Source organism: Betta splendens, chromosome 13, assembly GCF_900634795.4.
Source record: "Betta splendens chromosome 13, fBetSpl5.4, whole genome shotgun sequence".
In the NCBI taxonomy this organism is placed as follows: domain Eukaryota; kingdom Metazoa; phylum Chordata; class Actinopteri; order Anabantiformes; family Osphronemidae; genus Betta; species Betta splendens.
This window is the reverse complement of record NC_040893.2, coordinates 19,102,401-19,119,560: the sequence shown is the minus strand read 5'-3', so window position 1 is coordinate 19,119,560 and position 17,160 is coordinate 19,102,401. Positions and strand designations below refer to the sequence as shown.

At 44.6% G+C, this 17,160-nt stretch overlaps 1 protein-coding gene across 14 annotated transcripts in view; it reads right to left on the bottom strand.

The window, feature by feature from the left end:
- Positions 1-17,160, bottom strand: part of ryr1b (ryanodine receptor 1b (skeletal)) — a 46,793-nt gene that overhangs the window by 29,236 nt on the left and 397 nt on the right. For 10 of the 14 annotated variants that reach the window (XM_029171975.3, XM_029171980.3, XM_029171984.3 and 7 more), the window contains exons 2-30: positions 15,978-16,051; positions 8,001-8,123; positions 7,809-7,910; positions 7,412-7,432; positions 6,269-6,343; positions 6,107-6,185; positions 5,832-5,944; positions 5,638-5,737; positions 5,456-5,552; positions 5,291-5,365; positions 5,039-5,195; positions 4,747-4,911; positions 4,454-4,575; positions 4,128-4,314; positions 3,893-4,028; positions 3,705-3,800; positions 3,490-3,608; positions 3,261-3,394; positions 2,938-3,179; positions 2,656-2,848; positions 2,013-2,229; positions 1,804-1,908; positions 1,572-1,675; positions 1,402-1,485; positions 1,145-1,304; positions 914-1,061; positions 635-840; positions 375-549; positions 63-271 (exon numbers count right to left, since the gene is read on the bottom strand). In XM_029171975.3, the coding sequence (XP_029027808.1) occupies positions 63-271; positions 375-549; positions 635-840; positions 914-1,061; positions 1,145-1,304; positions 1,402-1,485; positions 1,572-1,675; positions 1,804-1,908; positions 2,013-2,229; positions 2,656-2,848; positions 2,938-3,179; positions 3,261-3,394; positions 3,490-3,608; positions 3,705-3,800; positions 3,893-4,028; positions 4,128-4,314; positions 4,454-4,575; positions 4,747-4,911; positions 5,039-5,195; positions 5,291-5,365; positions 5,456-5,552; positions 5,638-5,737; positions 5,832-5,944; positions 6,107-6,185; positions 6,269-6,343; positions 7,412-7,432; positions 7,809-7,910; positions 8,001-8,123; positions 15,978-16,051 (3,818 nt within the window). The remainder of the gene's footprint in view (positions 1-62; positions 272-374; positions 550-634; positions 841-913; positions 1,062-1,144; positions 1,305-1,401; positions 1,486-1,571; positions 1,676-1,803; positions 1,909-2,012; positions 2,230-2,655; positions 2,849-2,937; positions 3,180-3,260; positions 3,395-3,489; positions 3,609-3,704; positions 3,801-3,892; positions 4,029-4,127; positions 4,315-4,453; positions 4,576-4,746; positions 4,912-5,038; positions 5,196-5,290; positions 5,366-5,455; positions 5,553-5,637; positions 5,738-5,831; positions 5,945-6,106; positions 6,186-6,268; positions 6,344-7,411; positions 7,433-7,808; positions 7,911-8,000; positions 8,124-15,977; positions 16,052-17,160) is intronic. The other 4 variants (XM_029171986.3, XM_029171988.3, XM_029171990.3 and 1 more) reach the window with 1 other exon arrangement.

The window sequence follows — 17,160 nt, the reverse complement described above, 5'->3', positions numbered from 1 at the left end:
ACAGTAATCATTAAAACATTGTAACAATAGGCTAATGTAGTGTACCTCAGTTTCCTTGTTACCTCAATATGATTGTGATCAGTGGGCACAGGCACAAACTGGGGCAAACTCTTACTGAACCACATGGTGGTGTCTCTTTTCATGTTGATGGCAAAAGGTTCAAATCCTTCCTGCAGGCCACAGATGGCAAAATATCGCAGGCTACTCACATTCTGACCAAGGTTAATTCTCCCAACCTGAGACAGACCCAGGGCGCACACTGGGATAAAACCTGATGGGCAGAACCACAGCAAAGTAAGTGGCAAGAAACATTTTCAAGTTATTCAGCTAATTGATAACTACATTCAATGTGACCATTAACTTATCATTCCTACCTTCTCCAATCTCTATGTCTTTGAAAGCCATCTCTGAGCCCGAGTCACTGATCAGCATTTCTCCATTGAGTGTGAACATTATGTTCATCTCAGTCAGGTCAATCATACAACCAACTACATCACCAGACAGCCACTGGCGACCGAAGGGCTCATTGCCGACATGCCATCTTTGAGCCTGGAAAGGGTTACACATCAGTACATTGGTACAGGTCTTACAGATACTCCTGAATAAGACTCTACGAGAACCTAAACTGACTTACCTTATTTCCATTGAAGACATAGGCCAGTTCATCTGCTCCTAGTTCGGTGTCAGAGCGGACATTAGGACGCGACCAGCCCACTCTCATCTCCCCTGTGGTCACTGCCTCAAACTCAAAGTACCATTTCCCTTGGGTGATAGCATACGACTTCTCTGCTCGGAAGATTCGTACCTTGTCCCCGCGGATGTTCTCAAGGCCATGGCCAGCTGCAAAGAGAAACCATGGGAAATGAGACAAATGGTGGAGGAAAATAGAAATGCTGGGGATGAGTAGACTTACTGCTCTCCTGATCAGGAGGCTCAATGTTGTAACCGTAGCCAATGAGGGTGCGGACAGCGTTGTTAACACTGTCACGGTTTGTTTTCTTAGTTCTCTCATCCAAAAGGTTGTAAGGTACCAGACGAGGGTTCCGCTTATTTATGATGTCCTGTAAAGTGTAAAAAATACAACATTAATTACAGCACAATATTGTTCGTAAAAATTAATATTGAAAGTTTGGGAAGCGCTTACCTGCACAATACTGTAGGTCCATCCTTGCCGCACTCTGTCCCTCGCCCAAACATTATGACCATTTTCTGCCAGTTTTTCAACAAGCTGGTTCTGGTTTGGTGTTAATTTGACATGGTTGAGGTCAAGAGGGGCAGGCTTGTATCCATTGCTCATCACATAGCTGGAGAAGAGACCAAGGACTAATGTTCAGATATATGATGGTAATTATATAAAGGAGATGGTAAAGTACCGAGTCAGAACCATCACCGTCGTCATACGTTTTTGGCAGCTTGATCTTCTTGAGGTTCTCCTCTGCCTTCTCGTCACCCATACCAACATGGCAACCCAGGGCCAGGAGAGTCCTATGGTACGCAACAGAATAAAGACCACCAACTGCATAAAACTAGTCTGATGTTGTATCACTCGAAGACTTTAATTGCAATCTCACTTGAGAGTCTCGCCGGACATCTGCAGGTTGTAGTTCCTCTCTGGTTCAGGAAGACTCTGGAAGTCCACCAGGCATGGATGAAGTTTTTTATTGTCATCCCTGAACTGTGAAGAAAGGCAACACAAATCATGGTGAATAAAATGTGGGTTTAATTATAGGTGGGTTTAGCCTCCACTACATTAGTACATCATCTTCTGTACAGTATGTCTTGCTTTGCTGATGTTGTACTCACAGACCCATAGGTCCAACCCTGTTCAATACGAGTAACAGCCCAGAGCTCGTGAATGTTCTCTGCCAGCTTTTCTCGGATACGCTCCAAGTGGGGTGGTAACACAATCTATTCAGTGAGAGAAAGTCAAAAGCACAAAAAACCCCAAAACATTTAGGTTCATGCTTTTATGACATGACGACAAAGCCTGATTTTAGGCTCAAGGTTTTTACCTGAACAGTGTCCACAGGGCAGGGAGTGAAGGAGGTATGTGTTAGGGACTGGGTTGGGCCCAGCAGGTTGCGCACGCCACTGAAGTCATGCTTGTACTCCTTAATGGGTTCAATACGCATCCTCTCTCTAGGCAGAAGAGCCTCGTAGCATGGTGCATAGCCTGGGGGAGGCATAAACTTGAAGTCTCCATGACGACCACCAAGAAGGAACCGAGCCCTATAATGACATAAGGTGACTCAGCCTGTATTTATTTGACAGACCAGTATGTCTCTGATAGCGCTTTGATTTTTTTCCAAGCTTCTTAATAAAAAATATTGATATTTCTATTTTGGCTCATGAGTCTGTGTGTCCCTCCAATCATTCATCAGTTTGTTCACCACAAAGCTCAGCAGTGTGAGGGTCATTACACAAAGTAGCAGTTAAACCGTTTTTGGAAACATAGACACTGTAAGAGTTACAGACATTATGTGTGTGTGTGTGGGGGGGCAACAAATCATTTTAAAAGTCTGATTTAAGTCATGTAAAATACCTAATAACCAACTAATCTTGAATCTTGATCTAAGATCTAATCAAACTTAATCAATCTACAACACCCTCACATTACCCTTACTTTTGCATGGTTCTTTTTTTTACTGCACTTACTTGACTCCAGCAGAGAAGCTGATAACAGGAAAGAACAGACCGTCCACATTGAAGTTCTCAAACATGCCCTGAACTGGGTGGCCATTAATACGGAAGGAGATACTGGGCACACTCAGATCCAGGCAGCAGCTGACGACATCGTCGGCAGCCAGGGTGTGCGCACTGGGTGAAGCCACCTGGCGGGCTACCGTACCTGAAGGCACAGCAGAGAGTGAAGAGTATATAAAACAACATACGATATCTCAGTCAGAACTTCAGCGCAGATTGAAGGACTGATCTCACCTGACCATAGATGCAGTCCATCAAAACCATATGAGTAGAGGTCATCTCCCACACCATTGCCTCCCCAGGCCTCTCCTCCTCCAGGATAGGGGCTGTAGCCTTCAGTCATGGCCCAGCCCACACGCAAGTGGGTAGCCTGCGCTGTTACAAAGGGTTCCACATAGTCCACCATCATCTCATAATACCACTTCTTATACTGTGTGGAGCCCTCACAGGTACCCAGGAAGATGTTGGGCCTGACACTGGAAAATATTGAAGTGTGTTAAAACGACTTTAACTATTTCAAATCATCACTCTTTATTTCTGTGTTGTAGTGTCACTACCTGGTGACATAGTTCACAATGTTAGTCTGCAACAGGAGTTCACGGCCTGGAAGCAGGTTTTCAGTGATGAGGTTCTGATTGGACCTCACAGCCACACCATTGCACACACACAGAGAGCGCAAGACATCCAAAACCTAAAAGCACGAAGGACAGAAATACCATTAAATCACTGCCAGTGAGAACCGACTAACTAGTGCGAGAGGAAAATCTGTGATCATTAGACACAAACCTTGTGGTTCCTTCCATGCTTGTCCAGGAGAGAGATGATGGATTTGATGTGATTTTCCTGGATGATGTTCAGAACCTCAGGACTTTCAATTAGCACACAGTACAGCACCTCAAGAATACCTAAATGTAAAGAGGGGATGAATATGACAAAGTCTTAGCATTCAGTCAAACACAGCAGGTAGACGCTCGCTGAAGTGAGCGAGGCCCATTTGATACCTGAGGACGCCTCCAGACGGTCCAACTTGCTGACAAGCCAGTCAAGGTTGTCACAGAACAGCGCACAATTCGACCGGTTGCCCCTGATTAAAGAAGCTGTTTATTGGAGGCACAAAGAAAAAAAGGACTTAATTAGCTTACAGTATTTCAGTAACGTGTGGTTTGAGAGGGAATAGCAATGTTTCTACCCAGCAGCTCATAAAGGAGGTTGACGATCTCCTTCCAGGACTCTGCAGCTTCTTCCCCAGCAAATTCAGAGAAATGGGCAGCAGTGTTGTACACATTGAGGCGGTCGATGCACTCCAGCACAATGGTTATCATTCCCTAAGAACACACACACAGGGACGGGACCATGCATCAATGCTTATGTCATGTTCATGCCTGCAGAGCGAGGCTGAGTACTCAGCATGTGCAGCAGTTTACCTCCTCTTGGAAGAGGTTCTGCCGGTTGCGCAGAGAGCGGAGCTTGGTCTGTTTCTCCTCGTGCTCCAGTTCCTCCTCAGGTGGACGAAAGTAGAAGATGAGATCCTGAAGACTTAAAATAACCCCGTCCAAAGGAAGCGACGCAGCTGCTGGTGACTTGTTCTTCCCACTGAGAGAGTCCAATCCCCTGCAAGAACAGAATTCAACAAGATCAAGAAGAAATCAAAGATGCTCTGATTCCCTAGGCTAATTCCATCTACCTACAGTAGTTTGCAGCATTAAAATGTTCTGATGGCAGTTGAGCTGTTAGAAATGGATTCACTTACTTGATGAATTGCCTGAAGAGGCCCGTAGTGCTGTAAATCATACGAGCAGCTTGAGACTCCTCAGTCTGGGAGCGGGACACGGTCAGGGCATCATCCATATGACCCTCCTGGTGCAAAATGACCTGGAGACACATACAACATAATTATTTATATTATAAATAATAATAATGATGATGAGATAAATTATATTAGCAATGTAAGTCTAGAAGTGATTGATGCAATACCATTACAGACACTAACTCAGCTTTGCCTGCTATATTATGACTTCACATTTTGATCCCTTTTTGTCATACCCGTCTTTTCATGGTTCCCAAACGAGCAGCTTTGGCATCGAGGGCAGCATATGTGAGCCACAGGCCTGTGGACACATGTTGGACAAAGCACATAGACTCTCCATACTTGATCTCTGGAATTCCCATGCCCTCCACATCACGCTTGTGGGCCACATCCACCTTCTCCTGCTCAGAGGAACCAGGGAACAGAGGGATTGGAGAAAATGACAGAACAGTCAGAGGAAAAGGAAATCCTGTGATAATGACACATTGGACTAAAAGACAATAGTCTAATGAAGCTATCAAAGCTGACCTTTGACACACGGAAGCAGAAAGCAGATAGTTTGGTGTTGGCCTTCTCTGGGTCAACCACCAACAGGCCCTTTTCCTCATCCAGACACAGGTACCGGCCTGTGGTGATGTGGCGAATGCGAAAAGACTGCCCCCACTTCATGTGGCTTCCACTCCAGCTACAGAAGGAGTGAAGGGAATCATTTTCTCATCATTAACATGTCCAGGTATGTGTTTAATCTTTACTGTATGTATTATACCAAATGGAGCAAACCTGATTCTTAGAGGCTCCAACCTCCACAGGGATCGAGCCTGACTGCAAACAGCACCTCCTTCATAGTGAGCCATCCTGTCACAAAGCAGCAAACACACACGTACAGTCATATGGTATCAGAGTAAGGGGATGTGACCATGAACAAGATGCTTGAACCTCCTTTACCTGCGCTTTTCCTCTCCTTCCTCTGGTGTAGCGATAGCCAGACACTCGTCCATGTGCCCGTGGAACAGTCTGAGGACATGACCGCCTGTTAAAAACCCTAAAAGGAGGGAGGCACAGCACAGTGAGTGTGTAGCGTGTATAGATTCCACTCTGGACGCCCAGTGTGTACAGAAGGTTTGTACCCTCAGCTAGTTCACATCCAGAACTAATCGGGTTCATGTTCCACAGGGTCTGCATGAAGGAGGCGTCCACCATCAGGTCTCCACTGGCGTAGGACAGATGCTGAGAAGAGGAGGAGAAAGCATTTATCATCAGAGCTTATCCTACACATGTCTGAATGCTGCTGTGTGCGATGGCAGAGAGTGAGGAGCTTTACCAGGTATCTCTCAGAGGACACACTGACGAGGATGAGATCATCACCCACCCTGACCTTCTCACCTTCTGACCTTTGCTTAGAGGCTGGATGAATAGTCCACCAACATGCCTCCCCTGCAACAAAAACGTACGTACAGTATCATTCATATGGAGAAGTACACTAGCAAAATAAAAGTAACAACGCTGAAACTACTACTGTACTACTACAATATTATTACTAAAAAATAATGTTTACTATAATAATGATGTGCAAATGCAGGATTAGTAATGTTTTACCAGTGGAATCTTCTTGCAAGCCCACATCAAAAGCCAGCTTGTCTGTGAGTGACCGAGATGTGGTCAAACAGCTGAGGTACTGGGAAGAAAGTTCAAATTTGAGACATGAACAGAATGAAGTCCAGCAACAAACACCAGAGGAGTGTGAATACATTGTCTTACCATGCCTGAGTGGTGGTGTCTGAGAAGGATGGCATGGCCATAGAGTAAGGTACGATGACTCCCACCCTGGGACGACTGAAAGGGAAGAAGATACAGATATACTATATTTATTAATGAGACAAATGTAAAGCACACCTCGATCAGACAGAGAGCAAAACAAGAACACATTGGTAAAACATTTTAGCTCAAACTCTTCTATAGTTTCATAGTACATGTATAATACACAACGATATAAGAACACAAGACCAGAAGACTGACGTGGAGATAGATAGGATGCTGTTACTCATACTGTCAGAGAATGTCTGTCACAATAATCTGACTGGTGAACAGTCACAGACAAAGGCCAACAGAACATTAAAGCATCCTACTGTACCTTTTCCCAACATCCAAGGATGCAACAAGAAATCACAATTACTGTGGCACAGATTCCAACCATTTACTGTAGCCCAGCCAAAACACTGAGCCTTTATGTAGGGTTAAGTACTCATAAGCTACTGGGGTAAGTCAGGGGCAGGTATGTCAAGTGGTAGCACTCAGCCACAGTCCACATTAACACCAGGCTCAGTTGGGACAGGTGGTGGTGGTAGAGTTCATTTGTGTTAGGCCGTCCAGAGCTGGGGGGGGGGGGCAGTTTCCCCATCCACTGCTGACAGAGGTGGGTGGGGCCTGCATGCGTTGCTATTCTCATCCATCTCATCCTTAACATTAGCAGAGTCTGGCTCAGCCACATCATCAGTGAGGCAAAATATGATGGGTAATATTTACTTCAAGAGAATAATGGTAGAAGGGCTGGTGATGTGACCGCATGGAATGCAAATGGTGTAGTAAAAAGCTTTTCCTGTATTTTAAACACAAATGCTGCTAATGACTTTTGCTTTTTGTGAATGGACTTGATGAAATTACATTTCCTCAACCTTAATATTAAAGTAAACCCAGAAAAACTACAATATAGTGTGTTGAGATTACACTTCAGTTGGACCCAATGATTGACTTAAAAACAGGTGTGGGGAACAGTCAGCGCCTCAGTAAATGGCAGAATACATTTTATTGAGGAGGAGGACGGGCCAACACAACAGCAACAAGGACAGTTTCCAAGTTGGTTGGAACACACGCAACAGGAAAAAAGCATGTTAACAGACATACCCACTGGTCCAGATCGACTGCCTGCTTGGCAGAGAGCAAGAAGGGAAGGGAGGGGAGGCGAAGTCAGAAAAATAAATAGAGAAATTATGCTAAAATAAAAACGAAGAATGAGTCCAGCAAAATTTGAAAGGTCAGGAGTGAACAAGCACCAACCATTTAAAGTGGTGGCAGCACTTGTATAATCAGACTAATTTCAAATGGTTATTTGTAAAATGAAATTAAATAAATATAGAGTGTTGGCCATAATATACGGTTTTCACAGCTGATTAAAAACAAGCAAACAAACAAACAAATGACAACAATAACGATTACACGCTCATATCTACACTAAATAAGTGACCCTGCATCTACAGCTACTCTGCACATACTGTATCCTTTAGGTCTGACTGACTCCCACCTCGGTCAGCTCCACTGTGTTCGCCAGCATCTCCACCAGAGCGCGGACCGACAGGGACTGCTCCAGAATGAAGGTGCATATGGCCAGGTCCGGGGGCACATTCTGCAAACATTCAAACGTAGAGCAGAGGTGAAGCCAACGTACAGGAAACAAGGATTCCGTCTGGAGACAGGTCAGGAAGCGGCAGCTTACCTGAGCGTTGGATGTGGTCTCCAGGAAACAGAGGCGGTTCCCGAAGCCCTCGCAGGACAAACATAACTTTATCTGCTGCTCCTTCAGGACGGAGGCCGTGCACTGCAGAACCACCTGGTCATCCTGCACCCAGCACATAAGCACACTGTTAATACACATTACATTGTGCTGCCATCAATTCACAGTTGAGTTGACGTTTAATTAAACAACATCTAGGGATCCTATGATGAGTAAATAGACAGAAACATGTTTATGCTGAAAAGAAATAATGTCATAACAGATTCACTACTTTATTCCTCTTTAGAATAAGTCACTGGTTTAATCCATTATGGACAAATAGCTGTGAAGATTTTCATCCATGTGTGATTATGTGGATTTTGCAACATAAAATCACAACACAATGATTTGCATGTTGCTAAGTATTGACCAATACTCAGCTTAATAAAAAGCAGAAGCTGGCATACGACTGATAATGTCTTTTTACTGTCCAGTAGAGAAGCCAGCAAACAACGTATTGCAGTAAGGAACCACAGCAGGTACAACTCAGCTCTTTTCCACAGCAGAATGCTAACAGATAGTAAACCATTGCTCTACATCAATGCTTGGCCCCACTAGAGGCTGGTGTAAATACAGCGATAAACGCCTCCTCCCTGTGAAACCCACACCTGACACTGAACATTCTCAGCTGCTGCTTGTACTCAGTCATTATGGAAGTGGATCCATGCCTTAACCTGACTGAGTTTCCTTTTCTTACATTCTGGACAGGTCCCTGACTTGTAACAGCACATGCATCAGCCTGTCGTCTGGAATCTTGACCAGCTAACATTTATCTTGCCCAAGTAGAGCTGCATCACCACGACTTCATAAACAGCGTCAGATAGCAAGCAGATACTTTATGGGTCTTCGTTTATGACGCATAGCAGGAAAATGGAAAGTGATGCAGTTCGGTGACCTCATAACTTCTACATGACACTATAGCTTCAGGCATCTAGTGTTTCTTTGGCTGATAAGTGCCCCCTCTTCCTTCGACTGGACTATCATCTATCTCTCCTTAGCCTAGAAATGTCTGCTCCGTCCTGTCCTTGTGATCTCTGCTTTGAACTGTGTTAAGACGAGGCCTCAGTGCAGCACGGGCTAAACTAGGAAGATAAAATTGGCAAAACTGGAGACAGTCCTTATTACAGAGGCAGAGCTGAGCTAATGAATACAGCAGTGTGAATGAAGTAGGTGGCTCGCTGCTCAGAAACAAGAGTTGACAGGCACAGATGATGTCTACACGTCACACTACGATAGAGCAGTCGCACCAAGCGCTTTCTATCTAATGTTACACTCAGTTACAATTAGCTTTAGCTTCTACAGGCAGCATCAGTAAAGGCAGAGGAAGCATAAGGGCCAAAGAATTAGGCACCCAACAAACAAAGAGAGGAAGTAAAGACTTGCTCTTGAAAATATGAAACTGGGATTCTGTACAACATTTTGCAAACATGGCTCTGAAAGAGCTAAAACAAAGAATCATCTGGGTTATTGGGACTTATAAAAGGCCTCTGTGCATCAGACGCTACAGACTGTGTCCTTCCAAGAGTCGCACTGCTGTGAATTACTTCTAACCAGGTGAAAAGCTGACTTGGACACCACACAAACCCTTTGGATTCATTTATCCTTATAATACTAGAGGCAGCTTTCAGCATTTGAAGGATGTGCACCTGACGGTTTCTGTGAGGCCAAGTTCTACACCTGGTTATTTGTTAATCCTGCATGACTTGTCTGTGTCTTATGGCACCATAAGGCAGGATGGGTTGCGTGTCACGGGCCTGACCCACTGACTGTATACCTAAGCTGCATTAGCACCCTGTTTTGCAGCCAGACATGTTTGTGCCTGGCAGCTGAAGCATCCCAACAGACAGGTACTTACACAAACACACCCGCAGTCGTGTGAGCAAATGTGGGTGTGGAATGCAGCAGAAGCTGGAGCCAGAGACACTGATAGCGGCTGAAAGCAGACACCTTTGTGTTTTCTCCAGGGTCGCCTGATGATGCACATGCAAACAGAGGCCAGAGCCAGGGAACCCCAGGCACGATGCCCACTTGACAAGGGACAGCAAATTCTCCCACGATCATACAGATCTTCTAAATGAATGAGCACATGTTCAGCATTAAATTTTATCTGCAGCGTTGTTCTTGGCTGGTAAAAACCCACTGCTGAAATAAACAAGCTGCCCATTCATGGTTTCAAGGTGGTAAATGTGCTGATGCAGGCCAGCTCAGGCCATTGATTATATTTGTGCAGACATAAGAGGAGGGCGAGGCAGCACATTGCACAGCACGTGGGTGGAGGAGAGGAACGCTTCAATAGAGGATTAAGGTGACGGGGGTTCCCTTTGAAAAGTGGAAGCCCGTCCAGGTGCATTACTACTGCGCTGAAGGGCCGGTGCTACGCTCACTCTGTGGAACAAGGCACTGCTGCTCACGTTCTCTGATAATTGCTAGAATATTGCCAAATCAGCCCCTGCACTGTCAACACCATTGTCAGACAGACAATCAACACTTGCTAAGTCACAACTTGTCTTAGAAGTAACAACTGGTGCCTCTCTGGGAAACTGAAAAAAGGTTTGACTGTCTTTCCAGGAGTTATTAGATAAAAGTGGTTCTGAGAAGTCACTGTCATTCAACACCATCAAGATGCAACCTGGAGACCGCGCCGGTACTGAGAATTATGTAGTGTAGCTAGTGGACAATGAAGTCCTGAAACTCACCAAAAGGTTCAAACATCTGAAAAAATAATCTATTTCCCTCTTACCTTTGCAACATCTGTTATTATTATTATTATTATTATTATTATTATTATTATTATTATTATTATTATTATTATTATTATTATTATTATTATTATTATTATTATTATTATTAATCAACTTTTAGTGGAAATAATTTCAGTCGAAGCTTCAACAGCAGTGTGACCACATGAAACCATACACATTAACAGACAGCTTCTTTCAGGAGCAAGGTCAGTTTGTAAATGTTTTGAATGTTATGTCAGACAGAATTATTGCATGAGCCTCGGAGTTCAGCTGGAAGTCTGATGCCTGACTGGGTGCGGCAGATGAATTATGAACACAAAAAGACGCAAGACTTATAGTGCTGCATCAAACTGAACCAATAAATCCCTCGGGGATATTTAGAGCTTTGTCTCTTTCACATTCTGTTCATTTTCATGACTCGCGCTCATTTGAATGTCCTCTCTTCACACAGAGTTTCCCAGTAAACGCTTTATTTAATTTGTTCTTTTTTCTCTCCCATCTTCCATTACCTCGGCCGCTCTGCTCTGGGCCTTCCCCCTCCACTCATCTCCTATTTTAGGTGGCTGCACCTGTCACTATCACATTCCCTCCTTCTGCTGACCAGCAGATACTTGAAGGCTCACTTGAAGGAGCCAGAACGGTCTCTCTTGCTCATATGGAACTGAGCGAATGAGCGAAGCAAAAGGAACGTCTCACTTTGTCCATTACAAACACTAGTCAGTTCCGTTGTGTTTTAGCGACGCATAGTGTTTTGACAGCCAACACAAAGTGCTTCTACTCTCCTCAGGCTCAGTTAAACTGCTACCAGCCACCAGACATCAAACACTGAACAGGCTCTGACCTTTGAGACGCTAAGTCGGGCAGACAGCAGCAATTCAAAGGAAAACTCTCATAAATAATTTATTTTAGCTGGCATCAATCCACTGATTTTAAAAGGCTATTAAGTACCAAAGTACTTATTGTATGTATGAATTTAAAAAACTCTCCAAAACTTTAATATAGCCTTTTGATTAGGTGGACAAATAGACACAGTCCAAGGGAAAATACAGACAAACTAAAATATGAAATATCAGCATAGAGAGGCCACACAAGGAACAGGTCCAGTCTAGAACTAACCACCAACGTAACATCAGCATAACAACAAACACCGCTGACTCGCTCCAGAAGTCATGTGCTTAATGTGTATTTTTAGCAACATTTTGATTGTTGATTTATCTACTTTAATGTTCATATCTGTGTGTGCACATGTTAACTTTGTTTTGAGGAATTAATTAGTCTGTTGACCTTTATTTGTTTGGGCTGAAATAACATCTCAGGCAACTTCTATCATCTGTCATCACAGCGGTGTGATATAATGAAATACACTGCAGCAGGATGGCATTGAATGCGTGCACACACAGAGTTACAGACAAACACTGGTTTCCTCAGCAGCTGCATCAGTTGTCTCGTGTCGGACCGAGCCATGAGACAATTGAGTAAGCTGTGACTGAGGCACTCAGACTAAACAGGTGCTGTCTATATACAGTACGGTGTGTGTGTGTGTGTGTGTGTGTGTGTGTGTGTGTGTGTGTGTGTGTGTGTGTGTGTGTGTGTGTGTGTGTGTGTGTGTCCTGCTGATGATGTGTTCATCTCCTCATATCAACACTTCAAAAGCCCCATTTCATTCACATCCTCTCCACCTCCTTGGCTCTTATCAGCTTATCATCCCGAAATCTAATAATAAGCATCAAAATGTAGGTCTGCACATTTCTGACGCCAAATGACTACAGCATTATTTGTAATTAAAATACAAACGTTTAACGTTTTTGTTCATCCACATACTATGTAAACCTATGAAACATCACATCAGCGCTTCCTTCATGATGGAGTAGACTCCAGAGAGACTCTCTAGGCTGTCAAGCCACGGTCCTCGAGGGCCGGGCCCACTACTCATTACCTTGATCAGGTGTGTCACTTGGCTTTGGTCAATGTAATCATGGTTATTTGGGGCAGGGGGAGTTAAAAAATCAACAGAAGAGAAGCCCAGGTCATTAGTTTGACACCCCTGCTCTGGGCCAGAAAAGTCACAAGAATAAACAGGATTCCATATCATTCAACACTGACAGACACAACTACATGTCCATGAAGACACACGCACACGTGCACACGCACACGTGCACACACACACACACACACACATACACACACACACACACACACACACACACACACACACACAGACACACACACCGTGTTTCCCAAAGGATGCTCACAAGTAGGACACCGCCTCCTCTGGTTTATCCCTCCAGAGTGCGTGGACTCTTTATAGTGACATACTATAAAAAGAAACTGCTTTCATCCACTGGAACTCGAACGCAGACTCAGACTCAACTGTGGCATCGTGAACACTCACCATCAGCGAAAGTGCACCGTTGTATGAACCCTGCGTTGATTTTCTGTGTTACTAGATGATCCTAGTACAGAAAGATTGCTGCTGGCTGAGGCCTGAGATGTGGGGGCTGAGGCCTGTTCACAGCAGGGGTTTCAGGGAGAGGGTTGAATACTAGATACCTGCAGTCCAGCAACTTTATTTTAGAGCACTTAGAGCACATTTAAGAAACTGGCTGCTCTACAGCCAGGTGTCATGGCAGGAGCCCAATAGTGAGTGGTCAGACTGTGCAACCACTCAGCTCTGCATGACTCACAGCAGAAGAGCACAATTAAACCCAGAATAGAATCAAGTAGAACTGCTGAATAATGTGTGTGCGGCCTTTTTCTAAGTGCAGATGCCTAAAACATTTTCAGTCAAACAGACTGAATTAGGCATTTAAAAGGATCTGATGCTCTCAGTGTTGCTACTTTTTCTATTAGACAATAAGTCCCTGGGATCTGCTAAATGCAGTAACACTCACACCGCCCACAGTGTGGGCTCTCTCTACTTGGAAGAGTCTCAGCAGGAGTAAACACAAGACAAGTAACAGAGAAGAGGATAAAAATAAAGGGAGCGAAGGGGCTCCGTTCAAATCGACAAACGACACCTACCTACACACACAGTGTACATGACCGGACCGTGGTGGAGTCCATGTGTGCACTGTCACAGCAAGAACCTGATCAGGACCAAAGTCCAGACACACGGTTGTTGTTAAGACTCAAAGACATCACTGGTAAACTCACATTAAGCTCATTTATCTGTAGCAGCTTCAATCTGCCTCACACTTACTCACAATCCTCACCCATTAGTTCTGCCAAGGGAAGGACCGTCAACCGTCTGAATATAATAATACTTCTACATTAATGCAAACAGTTGAAAAAGTTAATTGTGCATGTTTTCCTTCCTGTTCTTACTGATATATTTCCACTATTGGACTATTTGACACGTAGGGTTTAAAATTAGCACCAATGAGCACCATTTTGTGGCTGGTAGGCACAATAGAACAAATACTCTAAACTATGCAATGAAAAAAATTAAATGCATGTTTATTCAGTGTCATTGCACTGTAATAAAGCATTTCATGGCCCTTAGAAGAAAACCTTTCAAGGACTGTGCTGAGACGCGACTCTCGGCAGACGGGCTGTAAACGCACCTCCATGACAGGTTATGTAACTATAAGGAGATTATATCAGGTGAATATATGGCTCCCGTCTGCTGCCCCAGCTGGAGCTGGTGAGGTAAGAAGTCGTCTGTGCTTCGTTGCCACTTTCATCACACCTCCCACCTCCAACATAATCCAGGGAAAACCCCAGCAGAGGAAAGAGCTGACTCACACAATGCATCCCATCACGGGCCGCTAATTAAAAGACTGATAACACAGACTGTTGGTGGATGCTGTCATCTAAAAAGCCTTACAGGACCACAAGCACTAACAATTTCAGCCTCGCACGCCCCAGTGGGGACTAAACCGCTGACCCCGACAGTGTGTCCGAGATAAACCCGCTAAAGCACACAACACATCCATAATTTATACAAGCTCTATTGTTTTTCCTTTCATTCTACTGGAGGCTCTCAAACTAAAGGCCATTCAAAGTGTCTCATGTCTCACCTTTATGTTTCTTAAGGTAAGATCCCAATTATTACTTCCGTGACAGCAGTAAAAGCTGTTTCACCCTATGACGAGCTGACTGTCTGTTGCATGAGGTCTATCTGCAAAACACTGCCTGAAATCTTGTGCTTTCAACCACTATTTCACAGCTAAATTGAATCAGGCAGCAGCATTAGGTGAGCGTTACAGCAAGATTAGCAATAACAAGGACAACAAACACATTTTACTTGGAAAATCTTGCTTCTCAAAAAACAAACTCAAGGTGCAGGGATGTACATGGAGACACTGGCTCTTAACGTTTGTCTCTTTGATGCTCAGAAACTGTGAGATTAAAACCTAACTAAAAGACAGCTTCCTTTTAAGATACTGCATGTTCCGTTTGCTCCAGCGAGTGCCAGACTGTGAAGTGGACATGTTTAAATTGTTGCCTTCTCCAAAGATGACATGCAGCATTTGCTCAGCTGTTCCCTGCAAGCTTGCTCTGAGCTTGTTGCTCTGCGTCCTCACCCCACACTAGGAGGCTCTACTTTCCTTAGATATAAATAGATAACGATGCTAACAGATGCACCAGCCCCTGTCTGTCTATGCTCTCACACACACACACATATATATGCACACATACACTGCTACCCACTTTGACTAAACTCAGAAAATACTGGACGCAGCATAAAGAAGATTAGCGCTGGTCAGAACCTGAGCGCTGAATTCGGTAAAGGTCAAAACATGATGACATAATGGTGATTAACACCAGCGCTTTCTGCTCTGACAAGAGGCTGAAGGAATCAATTTCTAAGTTTAAAGAGCGCAACTGATAAGCAGGTCATGGCGCATTCAGGGCACTGCAAAAATAGTCAACTATATACAGAAGCAGGTCTTGGCTCTGGGAACTGCAACTACAGATTGACTTTAACGTCCAATGCCAGAACAGCAAAAGTGAGAATGTGAACGTAGCAGGAGATGAGAGGACGCAAAAGGACCATTAAAGTTGACGCTAAACGACCATGAGCCACTTCAGCTCATGATGTGGAGAAATAACTGCTCCTCCAAAGCAAAAAAAGAATAATTACATCTCCCTCCCTCGCTCGCTCCTTCTCTGCTCCTAAATCTCCCGACGCCGGTGCAGGTTATCCCTCCACAACAGGAACGTAAGCAGGACTCACCGTTCGCAGGAACTGAATCTCCTCCTCGCCCTCTCCCCCTTCTGCCATCCTTCGCTGAGGGTTATTGGCAGCTCCTCGAGAGAAAAGAGAAAATCCGTGTGTCTCTCTCCAGGATTTAGGATTTTATCTCCTTAGCTGCGTCCCCTCCTCTCTCCCCTGGCTTCCTTTATGCTGTACCCCCCTCTCTCTCCCTCTCTCTCTCAGGGTCTCTCGCTCTCAGTGTTAATGTGTGGGTGTGCTGGAGGACAGCATGCGTCCTGTGGCTCTCACAGTGCTGCGAGAGAGTGACAGGAGGTGAGGCTCTCGCCGGCTCCTCTCTCCTCCTCCATCCACCCTCCACCAGAAGGAGGGGTGCTGGGGTAAGGGTGAGGGTGAGGCAGGAACCCTGTTACATATTTACACCTCCACTCCCATCCCACCGTGCCGCCATGTTTGTAGAATTGGGCCACTCCTTCGCACAGGCTGCCACCATCCAACGCACACACACCTCCCCTCCTGCCTCATGTCTGGGGCTATAAAAGGAAAGAGGGGTGAGGACCAGTCTATGGGGAGAGTGTGGTAGGAGCGCATGCACACAAGGCACACACAACTCCTACAATTAGAAAAAACAAGCCCCTCACCACTGAAATTTGGCAGCTACTTGTTTTAACACCTGACAGTCCGCTGATGAGGTTAGTAGGTGGGATCAGGTATAAACTAAGTAGTTAGAGTTTGATCAAATATCGGTCATTAGTGCATAACCTAAAATTCAAAGTGAGGTGTTTTTACCTAAAAATGCTAAAAGTTGCTAGAATGAAAAAAGGCTCGACCCACAGCTCAGTGCAGTGGTTACTAGTGATGCTTTCTTACAGTACAATCAATTAGAGGCTCCTGGCGCAAACACTGTGTCAGGCTTTTAAGTACTGTGCACTTTCACACTTTCACATAAAATTTAAGAGTTTGTGCTTCAGTGTTAAAGCAGCAAATGCCTTAATTGCACTATAACAGCCATCAGTAGAACGCAGGCGATGTCTCCACAGGAAGGAATATAGAAAGCAGATGAACCTGTCCTGTGTCTTAATTGGTGGGCATGACTGCAAAAAAGTCATTCAATTGAGTTGTTTTATTTTTGTTCCTCGTTTCTTTTCCGAAGTGGGCGTGGAAGATCTGAATGGAGACAAATCAATAGAAAATAGATTTTAAG